The following is an 18562-nucleotide window of genomic DNA, read 5'->3' on the forward strand; positions in this document are numbered from 1 at the left end:
CGGGGGCTCTGCTCCGGGGGGGTCCGGTGACACCGCCGGAGGGATCCACTGACACCCTCTTCAGCCTCGGTGACATCCCTGGAGGGTTTCACTGACACCCCCGGGGACTCTGCTCCGGGGGGGCTCCGGTGACACCCCCGAGCAGCCCCACCCCGGGCTCACCGCCAACGCCCCGCGCACCGCCCCGGGGTCCGGCTCGTGTCGCCGGTACCGCAGCTACGGCAGGTCCAGCTCTGCCAGCAGCCACCGTGGAATTTCTCCTCTGGGACTCCGCTAGGCAGAATAAATGGACCATTAATTGCACGGAGCCCTCCCGGTGCCGCAGCCCTGTTCCAGGGTCCCGGGGCTGAGCCACGGGGGCTCTGTGCCCGCACCACGCTCGGCCGCTGGAAGCAGCCGCGCTCCAGCACTGAGCCAGCTCACAGCACTGTACAGCTGCCAAGGACAGCGTGACACAGGAATGCACTTCACTGCTGTGTTTCACAAGTTTCATACCCAGGAAATTATGTATCATTCCAGTAAAATTGCGCTGTTGCAGTATTTCGTGTCAATTCTGAGTATATTAATTCTGTATCTTGCTGATAGACAATTTCCAATAATTTAATGGGTACATTCATTTGGGAGATTATTCTGCCTTAACTTGGCCAGTCAACTTCTGAGCAATCAGATAGTCACTGTCTCTCCCCTCGCTGCCTTAGCACAGCCTTGTCCTGTCTTCCACTTGTAACATCACAGCTTAAGAACTGACGTAGTTGCCAGTGTTGGTGATAAGTCTTGGTGCTGCTTGGGCTGGCAGTGCACCTGCCAGAGAGCTGTGTGTGTAACCTGACTCACCCAGACAGACCCGTTGGGGATACCCCACCAACATCCACCAAAAGGCAATTCCTGCCTCAAAATGCTTCCAGTCTAGTCCAGCACTAAACCCAAGTCCCATATTTAGTCTTAAGAGGAAAAAAATGTTCTTACAAGACCTTTGACAACCTTTTCACCTTTCCTTCATTTTCCCACCACTGTTAGAAGTTCTCGTCACGATGTTCAGAGTCCCAACTACAGGAGATGCAGCAAGAGCATGGGAACAGTTGGCACAGGAGTAAAGCTTTGGTGTCCAGAGTAATGTATCAAACAATGTGACCACTTTGCACTGGAAAAATGCACACAAAAACTGAATGACAGTCCACCTAGAAAACAAAAAACCCACCAAACCAAAACAAAAAACAAACCTAGAAAAAAATCTGAAAATACATTTCATTAAGGTAATTGAGGAGCTTGGTCTGTTTTTTGGTCATTAATAAATAGGCTATTACTCATTTCCCCTTTCAAGTGTATTTACCCCAGGGAAATGCTCATCACCCCTGGATACTTGTACAGCTCCTGAACTTCCTGCTCTGTAATTTCCTCCTATGGGAAACTAATGAAAATGTTACAGGGAAGTGGAGCCAAATGTTTAAGCAAATTCAAATGTCTGTGGTGGGAGGAAAACTGGCCAGGAAGACATATCAGAAATTTATACTGTACCTTGCCCACGAAAAATTTGGCTCTGTGTAAGACCACAGCCCAGTACGGCACTTTAGGTCTGTGCTTCCTGTCAAACATATGGATTAGATTCACTGATGTCTGCAGGACTTTCCACATATTAAACTGAGGTACGTGTTCAAATATCTTTCTTTTGGGGCCAACTGTTTATTTCCTGTTCCCAAAGTTATAGAGGACATTCCCCACAAAAAGCACCGAAAAGAGGAAAGTGAATCTCTTCCTTAGCACCCCTCTTGCTCTGAGCCAGCGGGGGCTCCTTGTGCAGGGCTCTCTGGGTGAACACCAGGCCTTGGAGTGCTCAAGCCAGGCTGAGCTCAGCCCAGGGCTCTGCCAGCACTCTTGCAATCTCATGCAATAACTTTACCCTCCGCGGCAGCTGCTGAGAATTAGTTCCATCAGTTATTGCAGGAGGAGGGTCTTTTGTGTGTGAGCATTTGCAGTATCAATCTTACCCTGTTTACACACCCCTGTGTGTGGCTCCACTGCTTGTCCCTCACTGCCCTACAGTTTATTTATGTAGGTTTTAAACAGATAAATTTAACTGACAGTGACCATTTCTTTAAAATTATCTCTCCTTTTTTTTGCTGGGTAATGTCCCGCAGCTTTCTGAGACAAGATACGCTGTAACGCAGTGTGTGTATATATATATCAACAGAGATGTACAGCATGCCCTGGAGAAGGATCTTTCTGACAAAAACTCAGCCTATTTTATTGATGAGAAGTGCTTTAACCTGAGGAACACATTGGGCAGCATCAACTTTTACCATGGAGTGGAAAATGCAGCAGAGACGTGAGTTCGAGTGGCTGCTGTAGCCTTCCCTGTGTGTACTCCCTGCTGTAAGTAAGAGCCTGATTCAGCCCAGGCTTTATCTTTGAGAAGTGATATAGAAAGAAGTGGCTTCTCTCTCCTCAGGGCCCTGTTTTTCCCTGATGTGAGACCCTCCATCATCATCCTGGGTCCTGGTTACAGCTCTGTTGCAGTTGGCTCCTCACCCTCAAACTCCACTGTGCAGGGTCCCCCCTTGTTTTGATTTACACTGTTCTGTGGCTTTCAGCTTTCAAAACCACATCAAACCAAATAAAAATTCAGCTGAGGTGTGCAGGTAAGTGCAATGCAGCAAACGGCACATAAATGCTCACCAAGGACTAAATATACTGTCTGTGAAAGAGCTTGAGTTGTGAAATTAGTCCATTTGGCACAGCTTTAGTGCTACAGATTGAAAGGAAATTACTGAACTAAAATGTCCCAATTGCAGGCAGTTTTCAAACTGTTTATTAGCAGTGTCCTGCATCCAATCCAAGTGCAATAGCAGCAGCAGAGCATCTTGCAATAGAGGGCAGTGTTTTTGTGCTAATGACTTGTCAGTTCCCTTATCATTAACATAGCAGTGCTTGAATGGTGAATGTACTTCACAATCTCAAATGATAACGACTCTGTCTTGTTGGAAGGAGAAAAAAAAAAATCAGTATTATTTGTTTACTTATGCTCTGCTTTTCATTAAAAGATCACCTCATTCACTACTGAAACGAGGGCATATCCGAAGGAAACTTGGCAGGCATTCTGCTGACTCCAGTAACACTACCTACTTTCAGGATTAGCAATGAATAAAATTATTCTTGTCAGCTCTAGTAAAAAGCAGATTCATGTGGATAAGTTTTGCAGCCCTTTTCCTTTCTCACCATCCATTATCCAAAGAAACTACACTTTTCACTAATGTTTTCCTGAAACCACTTGGCAGTCTGAGACATACCTGCAGCACTCAGGAGCAGAGCAGGTGTTTTCTGCCTCAGCAGACCCAGATGGATAAATGACAACCTGAAAAAGCAATGTTAAAGAACAGATTAAGTACCAAGTATTTCAGATAGTCAAGATGGAAACCTACATGGAAATTTAATTTTCTGATGAGAAGATGAATATAATCCATCAGATCGTAGAGCAGGAAAAAAAATCCCAAAGCAAATATCCTGTAGAAAATACATCAAGATTGTCTGGATCAGTAGCTGTAAGCACAGCCAGCTCAGGCTCTGTAGACTGACTTATGTACTTTACTATCAGGTTGGTTGCCTGAAATTTTTCAGGGCAGCTGCCTAAATAAGTGTGCAGCACTAAGGAATTCCAAATCATTTAGGAAAATCAGTACTTGAGTTTGGAGACAGAGGAATACCCTATGAAAAACTGAAGAAAGGCTACTGAGAAAAAAAGCACTGACAAAAACAAAATTAACCTTTTCTTTTTGCATCCCTTAATATTTACTCCCAGGATTCAATTAAAATGTAGGGTAAATGTGGAAACCAAAATATAATGATTTATCCCTGCAGAGTTTAGCATGCAGGGAAAATTCTTAGGAAAAAAGTTTTCTGTTGGGAAAGAAGTTTAAATGCAGACAGAAGTTTGTCTCAGCCTTTCAATTTGGTAAGTAAAATATCTGTACTTTTCATAGAATACACTAAACACTTGGGTGAAGAGAGGAGTGATCTAGCAGGCTAAGCAAAGCATTAAAGTCAGTGGTGAATTTAACTCCAAAAACAGTAGCTTGCACTGCAGCAGCAGTTTTGAAGCCAGGGGCTCAGGCTGCAATTTATGTTAAATTCCTTACAAGAGTTTCAGTTCCTGCAACAAGTTCCTGGGCTAAATTCAGTGGAGACAACATCAGGTGCTCTCAATATGCAGGGGCCAACTCTGTCCTGCCCTGAAAGGATGCAGAGGCTGGACTGGAGTGCACATCTGAGGAGATGTGGAATCATTTATTCAGCATTAACTTAGCCTTTAATAATCATGTTGCTGAAGTATCTGATGCAAAGAACAAACTCCAAGCACAACTGGCCTAGGTAAGATTCACTAAGAGTTGGCAGCTGCATATTATTATACCTAAAAGGCATAGAAATGTTCTCTGGAGTTTACATCCTCCCTGAATAAGCACCTCCTCAAAGGATAGACCTGTATTACCTTTCCTGGAGCTGCACTTGACTCACACACGGCCTGAGAAGAGCTTGTTCACAGACAGATGACAAGGTTTCACAGGAAACCTTAATCACACACTGATTATGTTCATTTGCAACTTACATGTTTAAAGTGGGGAAAGAGGTCTTAGATAGTATGTTTTTGATTTTACATTACCTGGTGATACTCCCTGTCCATTTCCTGATACAGAAATAGTACACTAAATTTTATTTTATTTTTAAACAGTGAATGAACTTTGGAAAATGTGCAAATAAAAAGACCCACAAACAGCACATTTATCTGTTTTAGAGGAAGAAGATGATTAAGTTTTTGCACTTTTATTTTGAAGCAGCCAGGGGAGAGCCCTAAATTAACTGAAATTTAGAAGTATTTACATAGAGAATGTCATTAGTATCTCCTTGACACCTAATTTCCAAGTTTTCCTTCCCTTTTCATAAACACATTTCCATATCTTTGGCCTGAATGTTGGCCTGGTTCTGGACGGAAACAATCTCATATTTCCAAGTGGGTCACAGTAAACTTTTCAAACATTTGTTCTGCCTTTGTCTTCCTATTATACAAGGCAGAAATGGCTCAGAAGAAGACAGACCTGTATCAGTCTCTGTCTGTACTGCCTTTTCAGCAAGTTTTCACTAAGTCAAAAGTGTAAGTGTATTAGTTGAATTTTGAAACATATATTCTGAAGTTGACCTGAAGGTTAACTTTATACTGACAGATAAAATCTTGTTAAGCAGCAAGACTCACTTTCATATGGCTTCAGTCAGAGTTCTACTGTAAGGTCTTTAAGTTCTTCCAGTAAGATTCTTTCTCTTATAGAGCAGGCTCACATTTACTCATTTTTTTCAGTGCACATTTGGAAACAATAGAGTTTTCCTGCCATTCTACTTGTCATAAGTAGTTTAAGATGTTTTCAGTTTATTTTTAGGGACTCTTAGGAAAGTGCAAACTAACCAGCTAAATAAGTGTAAGCTCACAGCACAGCACTTAAATACATGTTTATTTGTTTGTTGTTTTTTTTTCCTCCCCTGCCTACAAAGCATGAAAGATGTAGTTTTTTGTGTATGGTCTGGCCAGCTACAGCACCTTATCCCTAAATTGGCCATCCATCTCAGTTTCTCATGGATTTACAGGTAAGAACATTTGCTTCACATTTTCCATTGGTATTTTCTACTGCTTTAAAGTGCCCTTTTTATAAAATAACTTATGGCCTAAGGTAGCACAGGGTGCACATATGGGATCACAAAGTGCACTGTGAGATACTGACACATGAGCAGGGGTTTTGTCATGGAGTCCAGCTGACACTGGGACATAACTGCTGACAACTGGATTATAATAGAAAAAGCAAGAGTTATGTCCTTATACTGTCACACCATTAAACAGCAATAATAAACTACCTGGAGAAACTTGAGTATTTTCACAAGGAATAATTAATTTGTCTGGTATACATGGATAAAAAAATCAAAGAAGATTGAATTCTATGAACTAATGCTGCTGTTTCTGCTGAGTTACCAGTTAGCACACACATAACAGAGATACTTTGCTCATCACAAACTCCATAGTAATGTAGTTACATCAGGATAACGAAATGCTGGAGGGGAAGCAAACAGCATGTGCTGGTGAGGAGGAATTCAGGCTGGTCAGCGTTGGCAAAGGAAAGGAAAATACAAGAGGTTCACTGAGCAAAAACACTGCTGGTTAAGCTCTGGGTGAAGTTATATGGTAGAAGTGCTGTTAATTCTCACTCCTGACCTCAGAGGACCCAGAGGAAGGAGAAGGTAAGAGAGGGCAGAAGTGAGTATGGATGAGTGTCCATCTAACAGGTATCTATCAGTAAGCCTTTCTTCTTTCTCCAGTCTGTAATAATTAGAGAAAAAAAAATTGCTGGGTTATGCTTCAGTACAACAGCCATTGACTTAATTCTTAAATACTACCACAGCTCTGTTCTTCCACTGGGGTGTGATTATAGTCAATGCAGCTACTACAGCTCCTGTTCCCTTCTCATCTAATAGCAATGAGAGAATGGGTGCCACAATTTTGGGGTTCGTGTTTAAAAAATATCAATCTTTTGGTTTTGCATTGATTTCCTCAAGCAGTGAACAACACTCTCCGAGACATCCTTCTTTCTGACAAATTATTTTCCTAGCTAAGCAGGGTAGCTCTCATAAAACAAGAGAAAAATGTCAGGAAAATTAACGTAGAAATGATTTCCTATCTTGAAAGCAGGAAAAGCTGGTATTTTAATAAGGCCTGAGCACATTTTTGAAAAATACTTTTCTGATTTGTGAAACAGCAAAATCTTTTCCAGATCAAAACCAACCCCAAAACAACATACAGGGAACCTCCTGCAACCATTTGTTTCTAAAAATCAGTACTCTTAAAGGGGAAAGAGTCAAAAACTACATGAAAGAGTAAATAGTGGGAATATGGTGATGATCTAAAAATGACCTTATGTTGAAATGGCACATTTTCTTCTGTTTATATCCCTGGCACACAGAAGTCTATGATTAATTTATCTTACTTGATTCTGGGCTTAATCTTGGTCATAATAATGTGAGTTCATCCAGAATTTGGATAGTGGAACACTGGAACTATGAGGTGCTGGAGGCAGAAGCCCAGAAGCCCCAGTGAGGTATTTGGCAAGGGTTAGATCACAGGCCAAAGAAGGTATTACAGCTCCACTGTATTTCATCACCACTGGGCTCACAGACAGATATCTGTGGTTATTTGGGGATGCAAATATTCTGAGGAGTCCAAATCTCAACATACGACTCTGGTCAGGCTCAGAGCTGCTTTAGGACCACATTTTTAGTCTGGTGAACAGAAAATACAGCGTACACAGCTCAGTCTAGAAGAGGGTGCCTCAAGAAACAATCTATGCCAAAAGATATTACTGTAAATATATTTTACATTTGGTGTAAAAGGACACAAATCTTTAGGAAAAGAAGGAAAACCTTCAATTGTGGTGCCTGCTCCCTTTAACACATTTGTGTCTCTTTTCTATAAAGTGAATATTAACATAAATAGTTACCTTGGCTTCAGTCTCCTGGAAATAGCCAACAGGGCAGGGTGTTTATGTACATTAGCTCTGGGAATCAGTCAGACCAGACAACAAGGGACATGTTTGCATAGTCCAGTATTTACACCCTATCTAAACAGAAGATCATCCCTGCCAGCTCCAACACCTGCTCAGAAGTGTTCCTGTGCACCCTCCCTGCAAGCCCTGCTGTTCCCCTGGGAGCACAGGGATCAGAAGGATGCTAGAAAAACAGGTACATGTTTAGTAAAGCCATGAAAAAGCAACCACCCACTCCAATAAATAAGTCACCGTGGTTCTGAGTATTTCCACTCAATTCACTGGGAATGTGTGCTTTTAGAAACAGCTCCATTTTGTTGGGGAATTTTTACCCCTGAGGTGTGAAAAGGCAATATATTATATCAATATAGGAGGGAAAATTACTCTCACTTTCCTTTCTGCCTGGTGTATTTTTACTCTTTACCTGAAGAACCTACAGTCTTTTCTTTTAGTAAGCTACTGCCTCAGAGTCTACATCCTTCCCACATTATTTTTATTAAATTGATATATAAATTTAAGGTAAAAAACTTTCTTGTCTTAGCAACTATTGGGTATGCTTATACAGTGCCTAGAAGAATTGCATAAATTTTATATTTACACAACTTTCTTCTAAATCAAGGGAGAGCCTACTTAATTTTATAACTAACATTCAACAAAGAAGGAAAGTCAGGAAAACCTCAGTGGCAATAATAGCAGAAACTGCCTCCCAGCCTCAAACTTCTTATCTGAAAGGAGCCCTCCTACGGCTCTTGCATAGGACATAACCTGTTCTTCCGAATGGGAATAAAGAAATACCAAAATTCCACGGGAGGTGCCCACGCAAGGAGCACGGAGAGGAGCAGCAGCGTCGGGAGCTGTGGGAGGACATGGTATAGGAGAGGGAATACTTTCCCTCTGGCACTTGTCCCACAAATCCTTTCATCTCAGACCTCAATCTATCCTCCCATAACTTTTTAAACATATTTTTGTTGATTTTGTTTTTTCCTCTTTCTCTTTTGATACTTTAAAATCTCAGTTATTTACAGTTTCTCATGCCCGTTCATGGTGCCCGTGAGTACAGTTAATCTCACAATCTAATATTAGAACTTGTTTGAGAGTAACGTTTTCGGGTGATTAGTGAAGGGTGACTCAGAAGTGGTTGGGAAGGTATGTGCTGCTTGGTGGGGACAGCTGAAAATGTTCTGGAAAAACCTGTTTGAAGGAGGAAATAATTATTTAGGAATAGACTTTTGCCTCCAAACCAAGGGAAATTACAGATATGAAGTTAAGGCAGTCACTTGAAGACAAAAACAGATTTATCACTCTCCTAAAATGGTTGCCTTATCTCATAGGGTCAAAAAGACTTGCACAGAGTCCATCAGAGGATGAACTATGGGCAAATGGAGAAACAAGAACGTGTCTATGACATGACAATAAAAACTGTCAGGTCCAAATTCATTTCAGATTGAAGATCTGGGTTATGCTTGTAATCCAAATATTGCAAGATAGCATAGTTTTACTTTGAAATAATGTGGCATATATAAAAAAATTAATTGCAAAATCAGTCATAAGGACACTATTCAGTTAAGTATAACTTGAACAAATGTTAACTTTTACACTATAATTTAGGTGAAATGTGGAAACATGGACGAAAAGGGTTTAGAAAAACTAACAGAAAGGTAAAATATTAATGAAGTTTATGAAATGAGGAGGCACAAGTATGTTCCTCCCACCACATTACTGCTGGTTTTGCTGCTGCTTTTTGCATCCAGGTAGCAACCACTGAGGTAGTTTAACCTCAGAAACAACAAAGAAACAAGGTCAGGCTGCAGCATTTTAAAAATGCTTATGTTGTACCTAAGACTACCCTGAGCACATGATGAAACCTGTTTGACTGCTCTCGGTCCAGCTAATCCAGCCTACAGAAACCGTGGCCTTGGTAAAATGAGCAGCAGGAGCAGTTTTGTCCATGCTCACAGGAATGCTGTGCACAAAACTTTACTCATGTCCTGGAAGGGGAAAGTTTCCGGATGTGCAGCTGCCGGTGCCCCACCAGGCTCTCCTAGGAACACGCTGCTCAGCATTTGTTGTTTTTGCTTCCTGCCTTTGGAGGTGGTCCAGGAATGACGTGGGCTGGAGCAGCTCAGTCTGGTGATCCTCCCCACCAATCCCTTCATGTACAGCACATTCTTTAAACCATTCCATCCAATGTGTGGCCAGAGTGAGTAATCGAAAACTGTTTGCACAAAGCTCCTGTGATGCACTGGAGGTGGTTCCCCTGAGGACATTTTTCTTTGTATGGCTTAAATGCCAGTGATTTTTTTGGAAAAAAGTAAAAATTTGAGAACACACAAGGAACCTAAACCACATCCACTTACATGCAGCCCAGCAAGGCTTAAAGATGGATGTATAATTGCACATTTGAATTTTGAGTTCACAGGCAGGGTTAAACAATATTTTTTTTAGTGAATGAATGAATGAGGGGTTTGCTCAGTAGCACTAATCAGCTGCCCTCCTTCTGTTTAATGTGCTTGCAGACACTTTCTTGCAGAAAACATTAATTTCCTCCTCTTCTCAAATCATATTAGAACAATTAGAAGTAATTCGGTGTAAGACAGCCTGCAACCTAATCCAATTCACCAAATAAGTTAAAATAATGGAATCATACCATCACAGTACCAGCATAGTGACTGTATTACACACTTACTGTAACACTTGCACCTGTGTGAGCTGTGGCATTGCTCTGGGAGCTGGTTTCACTGTCATGCTTCACTGCTAACCAAGTGCTCTAGACTGCTTTAATTGTACTGTTTCTTCGATAGATTTGCCCCACAAAGTTGAATCACCATTTCCAACTGCTGCTCAAGAAAGTGTTACTACCAATAAAGACCAAAGTCTGAACCACGAAGGTCCTACCTAGGATTTGGACCAAGAGAAATCCTCTGCTCCACCAAAAATAGAAAACATGTAATCCACTCAATGCTTTCTGAAATTGAGGCATGACTGTGCCCAGTTCTTACTGAGCTATGTGCTGCTTTGTTGCCTTGTTTTTACTTTCAATTACACTTGTTACTAAAAGAAATAAATCTGTTTACAACCTGCTCCCAGTTCTGTGTAGAATTAAGGTGAGAGTCCAGCATCCTCACAACTGCCCAGTGCAGGCAGCAGAACCACAATACAGTGCCTTTGGCTCCCTGGCAAGCAGCAAGGCTTGGCATGGGAAGCATTCTGTGCTGACAGGGGCTGTAACACAAACACAGGAAAGGAGGACCCTGGTGACCTCTGAAAGCACTGAACATCTTTGCCTCACAGCCTTGGTACATCCCCACAGGTTGCTGATTTTGGTTAGCAATGAACAGTGAAGAGTGGGAGCAATGGATGGGATTGACAGCGTTGTAAACCTGTCCCCAAGTCACATCTGCTTCATCACCAGCACTGCCCAGGAGCTGGACTTCACCTTTGCCACCTCCAGATGAACACACAACAAAACCCAATAAAGTTCTGACAACAGTGCAAGCTACTCAAAAGTCTACTTCTGAGCAGCAGAAGACCCAAATCCTTGGTGCTTTCAGGGAAAAGGAAAGATGTGGGCTTGATGCATAATGGAGATATTTAATGTCATTAAGTCTCTTTCTGTAACCAGTAAAACTGGAGACAAGATGTAAAATGATGTGTCCAACCATGCACTCACCATAAGTAGTTCTGCTGCAAAACAAGTAGCTACCAAGGTGCACTGAATTACCTACAAAAATATTTCCTCTAAATCACAGCTAGCTTACAGTGAGTATCTAATTAAGAAGGAACCACTGCAGAACTAAATTACAGGGGGAAATTTACTGCTCTTACCTTCACTTTCTTCCATACTGAGTTCCCTTCATAACAAACCAGATTTTTTTTTTCTCTTCAGTCTATAATCAGTAAAGGCTCCTTTTTGGGTGAAGATGCTCTCAAGCTGGCTAGGTCTTGAGAAACTACCTGTGAGGGCTCAGTTCAACGTGGAGAAGTGGCTCAAAATGTTCAGTCATGTTCACATGCTGCTGCTTTGGGGTCCAAAGTGATTCATCCACTGCAAATCTGCTTTGCTGTAAGGGTTCAGCAGGTTTGGACAGTGTTAGCCAGGAGATCTTCCACATTGCTCCATGGACAGTGTCAACAAGCCCTTAAGGATCTGGACTGGGATGCAGGTTCTTGGCATCCTTAACTCTTTGGGTTTTGTCCATAAACAACGTTTCAGCAGCAGGAACTACTTCAATTTTCAAACCACACACATCATCAGCAAATCTGATACAACTTAGTGTGTAGATAAGATCTAAATGGCACCATAATTTAAATCACATTATGCCATTTTTAGTGGTTGTTGAAATTCAAGTTGCATTGATTTTAGTAGACTGGCTGAGAAACTATGTTAGTTCAATTTGTCCTCTTCCACTCTAAAACTGTCTACAAGAAAAGCTTAAACAGGTTTTCCACACTGAATCTGGATAAATGAGAGTAACAATAATCAATGGGTTAGGAAATATAAACAATTTCTCCCTTCTTTCTTTTTGAAGACTGAACAAAACTTTTGCCTTGCAATTTCTCTCTCTTTTTTCCCATACACAAATTAAAACATACAAGAAGCACTGGAGGATTCTCAGGGATAGTATGATTATATGATAACATGCACTGCAACTGAAAACTGTGCTATGCTCATTCCATGGGTCTCTCCTTTTTGGTAGTGTTTACTCCTTATCTTCTCCATGGACAGAAAATAACTCTTCAAAGGAAGTTAGTCTTCCCTCTACAGCTCCCATGGAAGTTTTCAAAACTTTGAGAATTTAGTTTCAGTAGGGAAATATGACCTGTGTTCATATGTTCTTGCAGCAAATGTCCCCAAAATACTTGGAGTATGAAACCATTTCTAAGGGGACATACTTGATTTTGAATTTTTATAAGGCAAAAGGAACTAAGAATTGAATGAAGGTTTAAATGAAAGTGATAGTTTATTGGAATTTACCTCTGCAAAATGGTCACAGATGAAGCAGCAGGTTTTTTTACTTAGAATAAAAATTAGACAGCGAAACAAAATGGAAAGAGATCCCTGTACAGTTGTAAACACTGCCTCTATGAAAATGGCTTTATCACAAAAGCATGGTTGTAATTGCCCCATTGCTATAATTCACTGCTTCTCTTCTGGTTGTCATAAACTTATATTCCAATTTGCTTATAAATTTCATAATTTTATAATATGAAAGAAATGGTGCATTTCTTAGTGGAAGTTGTTCACCTCTTTTCCAGGAACAACTTCATTAAATGCTTTCATGTGATGTATGAGTGCAAGGCCTCCTCCTTCTGGCTCTCCTGGGAGATTTATGTCCTTTTAGAGAAATGGCAAGATCAAGCCAACGTTACACAAATCAGTCTGATTGATGTGAGATTATTGTAAACTCCTCCCCTAAATTGACCAAAATGACATTCCAGAATGGAAGCAGTTCCAACAGGAGTGTTTAAAAGCAGGGGTGAGTTCTGACCTTATATGTGAGGCTTACACAAACATTCTGCTTTGTTCAGATGCTTCAGGAAATCTTCCAGACAGAAGCTACAATCGTGTTACTGGAGAGATGCTAAAGACAAAGGAGAACCCACTGGAAGTGACTCAGACCTGCCTGCAGGGAAGAATGAAATGACCCAATAATGCACTTTGCTGTGATGCATCTCAGTTTCAGTAAGGAAAGGCCAGACTGCTCCATCTCTTCCTTCATCAGCCACTGGAGAACAGGGAATTCAGTGACAGTGTGAATCAGTCTGATGAGATTAGTGTTGCGTTCACCACATTGGGATTCAAATTCCATTCCGGGAGGAAAAAAAAAGTAAAATCCAAGCAGCTGCACTGAAATAATGGGCCAAAACATCAATATGAGTAGTTGCCTTTAGAACTCCAATGTGTGTAGTTATCTTTAGAATCCCTCTGCCAGGACAGTTAAGAGTTCAATTGCTTGTTGGTGGTTCATTTCTTTTGGGATTCAGTCAGGACTTAGGAACTGATTTTAATTCCATCCTATAGGAAACAAGATTTCACTTTGGGAGATACCTATTTTAGGAACATCTGAGACAAAAGTCTGTCTTATGACTCAAAAAAACCCTACCTGATCATCAGGCTCCTTAAAAAGTTAATTGCAAACAGGAATGAGGCAGCATGTCTTACTGACACAACTAATTTCCAACCATATGGTGGCTCCAGTACAGTCTTGGTACAGATTAGCTCATTTGGCATATATTTTGGATATAAAGTGGGGGGGCTTTGCTGGCATCAGCTTGGTGATCCCTGTGCTGTGGTCCCTTGTGTCTTTCTGGATAGATGGGAAGATGTCTGAGATATGAGTCAGCCTTCCCTAATGACTGAAGGGTCTTCTGAATTTTAATCGCATTTATCTCCCTCCAATCCAGTCAGAACATGTCAGTGTTCCAAAAGAACACTGTCAAGTATATCTTCTTTAAAATACTGTTTTCAAATTGTTCTGTGGGGGTTTACCCAAGAAATTCTTCTCACAGCTGGAGTCACAGTCTAGTAAAAGAATTTTGCATATTTTAATGAAAAGTAGAAAACAATTCCCTTTTTATTTTTGCCTCTAGCAAAACCCTACTATACACAACGGCTTCACATACAATGAGATTAATGAAGTACATAATGCTTCAGCTGAGTATATTATTTTTACTAAACTGTTTTATCAGCTCAAAAAGCTTCTATTCAAACAAGGAAGTGGTAATAAATCATAGTTTATTGTACTGGAATCTTTTCACTTTTTCTAACTCCTTAAACCATAAATGTACAATGTAATGTATCTCTTTTTTTTAGCCTCATACCTCCTTAATAGGATCCTGACATTTCCTTTGGTGCATCCATATATTAGATTTCTTCAACTTCATGCTCTGCTCTCCACATCTATTCTGTCACAAAATATTGGTTTGGATCCAAATTCTTTTATACCCAATTGGATAGTTTTATTCACGTGGCTTTTCCTATCACATAAATCAGGCCTGTTCCAGACACAGGAGTTCAGCTGCAAGAAACCAGAAGAATCTTCTGATTACACTGTAGCATTCACTTAGCAGCTACATTTATTATGGGAGCAGATAATTTGTCACTTCTGTTACCGCCACACCATCAATTAGGCAGGCATGTAAGACAGTATAATAATTTTATTAAAATCCCCCAACAAATTGAACAAAGCAAGATGGCCTTAAATATTCATACACAACTCCAGTTTCAGACTCACTCTGAGTTTTGTGCTCTACATCCTCTCTGAAGATCTCTTCCACAAAACTGCAGCATTAGGATTGATATCAGTCCTGTCAGCAGGATTGCAGGCATCCAAGGTACAAAACATGTTTCGTTTAGCATCAAGAATGCAGACTGTCACATTATCCCTTTTTCTTCCCACAACTGCCAGCCATGCTGTTGATGTTCCAAAGGGTCCTGTCTAAAAACAATTTGGAAGCTTCACTTGAAGTCTCTAGAACACCAGAATATCTTTGAATTTTTCTTCAATTAGAGTGAAAGGACATTACCATGACATAAAGCCCAGAAGTACACAGGGGTTCTGAATCAAGCTAACTCCTGGTAGCTCTGAAGTGAAGTGAGAGCTTCATAGACTGTCACACAGATATTCAGAATACAGAAGTATTTTAGGCTTAACATACATGCAAGTTTTCTGTCAGTCTAATATGATTTCCACTATTTTAACCCAAATGTTTATACAAGTACAATGTTTACTAGATGCAGTTATCTTGACAGATAATTAACATATCCTGTTCTCCTTCCTCCAATGCATATACATTTTACTCTACCACAGCTCCCTAATCCAGACCAAGTTATGTTGGATGCTGTAGCTGATTAAAATTATTGAATGGTTTGTTCATCAGAACTGCAATTAGAAATAGAAATTCTGACAGGGATTTTGAAATTTGGACAGTTTTTTCCAGCACAGTTTTGCTTGAGCTCACGTCTCAAATAAAATGCATTTTCTTACAGAAAAAAATCCTATCTGAGAAAGTAAAACCATTTGCTACTTCACTTTTAAAAGATTTTTTGCTTTTAAATAATCTAAGTGTATTTCTCTCATCTGGTTTAAAGGAAGAAGAATTCAGCCCAATAGCTCAGCTGCAATAGAGAAAGAAAACATCAAATGAACCACTTCTTTGTAACATGTAAATGTTATCTGAGTGGCTGTTTATTTAAAAGGAAGTGCTGATGTTGGCATTTGTTCCCTGTGTGTGCTGCCAACTTTGTAGTTGGAGGGATTAGACAGAAAACAAATTAATAAAGTCTAGTTTTTCTGTGCTTAAAAAATTGGGACTATCCTAAGATGAGTTAAATAGTCTCTGGAAAAATCAATCTTTCTTATAGCCCATAGTGCATGGAGCAGTTTACCAGCTCAGTGACTACACAAGATTTGTCTCATGTCCATTGATAAGCCACGGGAAGCAACGTGGCCAATATCAGCTCACAGAACATCTTGATTTCAGAGCCCCACATTCAGTGGTTGTTCTGGCAAAGTGGTTCTGATTAATGTGCTCCTCTGCCAAATCTGGACCATTTAGCACGTCCTGCCTTACAAGTCTGAGCTATCATGAACTACCTCAACACTCTCTAGTGACATCCATCCCAAATGGATTCTACAGGACCATATTCAAGTGTTCAACACAGCTATGATGCTCCCAGAGAGGCTGCACAAACGAGAGGCTGCAAGTGAATACAGCAATTAGATATATCAGAGGGGCTTAATCCACTGTTGAAGGTCAACACAAGCAAGAAAGCATCATTTCTTACAGGTGCTGTGCAAGCTAGTTTGGCAAATGGGTTTCATACTGATTCAGTTCAAGACAGCTGTATAAACCCTGCCTGAAAGTGTGACCTGTCCACTTTAAAAACAGGAATGGGGTGAGGGACAGCTGAAGTTATGTGAGCAACTCGTCCCCTTCTCTTTTTAAGGGCCACTGAAGTTTACACTATAGATAACATCATACAGGCCTTCAAGTGATGTCTGCAAGAAGCACATGACACTCTGCAGATATTGATCCTCCACAAATCAATGCCAGAAGACAACATTTCTGTGAAGGCAAACTCCCTCTTCATTGACAAGAAGTGTACAGGAACATGATGTTCTTAAAGTGCTCTGAAATTGTCCTTCAGTCTGTAGTCAAGACTGCTCAGGTTTCTAGTTCTCAGTGAGGCACTACCTTGTGGGATGGACAGGAGAAGGATGGAATGGGCTTTGAGATCTGACTTTTCTGGATGATAGCTGAAACATATTAATAGTGCAGTAATCATGGTAAAGGATTAGAGGAAGAACTAATGGTAAGGCAGCACAGCTGTTTTGGACAAAATGGAATAATAAAGTTCTACTGTTATTTGTATTTCTTCCTGGATTTACTCACACTAATTTACAGAGTAAGCAGCAAACTACAGTTCCAATAACTGAGCTGTTCTCTGCCACCTCAGGGTCCTCTCTACAGGGCAGCTCTAGGAACACACAAAACGCATTTTACACTGAACAGAAGCCAAATCCGAAACAATGCTAGATCTGAAAGGCTCCTGAATAAACTGGCTCTGTTCCTTCCCTTTGTTTTGTGTGGGTGGTGGCCTAATGTAGCTACCAACACAAGTACCCTTGCAGAGCACACCCGCCGGGGCTGTCACGGTGGGTTGTGGCTGAGACATCCCCCCCACAGCTTCTCTCCTTCAGGTAAAAAAGTAATATCTCCTGGGCGTTGTGGCAAAGCATTCACACACAGATAATGTCCCTAAAGATTTTAAGTAATGGGAAACCATTTTGGAACACGAGATTGGGAAGTGACATCCAGGCCTGTTTCTGATCCCCGTTAAACCCGTGTCACACTGACTGCTCTGCACCTGGATTTTCCTCAGGATGATGCCACAGTCATGAGGTAGATGCCTATGGAGAGGGCAGGCTGCTCCATCCAGCAGGCTAATGCCAAATGGTGGCTTTGTGGCATGATTTTTTTCTGAACCTAGGGAAAGTCCCAGAAATATCTGAGTTTTGTATTGCACTATATGACTGCAGAGCAGTTCAAGGGGTCCTGGTGGTGTTGCTGGAGACAGGAGGAGCTCTGTTCCTGCAGACTTCACAGTAATCTGGTTTCAATTAATATCATACCTCGCTGTTTCTTACTCAGAAACACATCACAACAATTTTCTATCACAGAACCCTCCCTGGGACATGACTTTAGGTGGGAGGAGTGAGGAATCTCACTGTTTTGTTTCCCAGCACAGAAGACTGTTACCACTGGTAACATTTTTCTCCCTCTCTATGCCTTTGTATGGAGACAAGGGAGATTTTATCACTTGCTTCTGTTACTACCAAACCCTGGAATAAAGCACTTTATTTGCATTTCATATACTATTTTTACAGTGTATGAAGAATAATATTTGTGTTGAGCTGTTAAATATTGACAATAGTCCCACCCTATTTATCAAATACTGACAGCTGACCAAGCAAAGGAGTAAAAGTTATTTGGAAATTTGGATCTTCTTGAAGCCTTTAAATATATTTCTAGAAGTTGGAGGCTTTCCCAGTTCACACAGCTACTCTAATAGCTAGACATACTCGCTCCCTTCCTTATGCCAAGAAGTCAATTAAGAAATATATAGCAGAAGGGAGGCACTTCTAAAGGAACAAATTTTTTTTACTGGTTCTTAACAGAAGAAAAAAAAAAAAAAAATCTTTGTCTGAAAATAATTAACATATGTGAAAAGCCAGCCTGAATCAAAGCCTTGAATTTGAAAATTTGGGGGCTTTGGGATGGAGATGGCAGGGCTGAACAATAATTATGAACATTACAAATTCCAGCTCCTTCTGACAGTGCCTTTGTTCAGAGGTTTTCTCTCTCAGACCTCAATTCTGCTTTTGGGTGGAGCACTCACTTGGTACATTGTCAGTACAAACAACACTGAACTTGTCTGCACAGTGTGAACTTCACCTCGGAGTGACTGCCTGAACCCAGGGATCCATGGC

At 40.9% G+C, this 18562-nt stretch overlaps 1 protein-coding gene across 1 annotated transcript; it reads left to right on the forward strand.

The window, feature by feature from the left end:
• Positions 1-1031: 1031 nt before the first annotated feature.
• On the forward strand, positions 1032-16687 carry TEKT5 (tektin 5). Its single transcript, XM_027654884.1, is given in 7 exon segments — positions 1032-1061; positions 2136-2323; positions 4134-4362; positions 13098-13146; positions 13149-13251; positions 14940-14942; positions 16519-16687. Coding segments are annotated over 7 exon segments (771 nt in total).
• Positions 16688-18562: the final 1875 nt, after the last annotated feature.

Source organism: Corapipo altera, unplaced genomic scaffold (assembly GCF_003945725.1).
Source record: "Corapipo altera isolate COAL_440 unplaced genomic scaffold, ASM394572v1 98, whole genome shotgun sequence".
NCBI lineage: Eukaryota > Metazoa > Chordata > Aves > Passeriformes > Pipridae > Corapipo > Corapipo altera.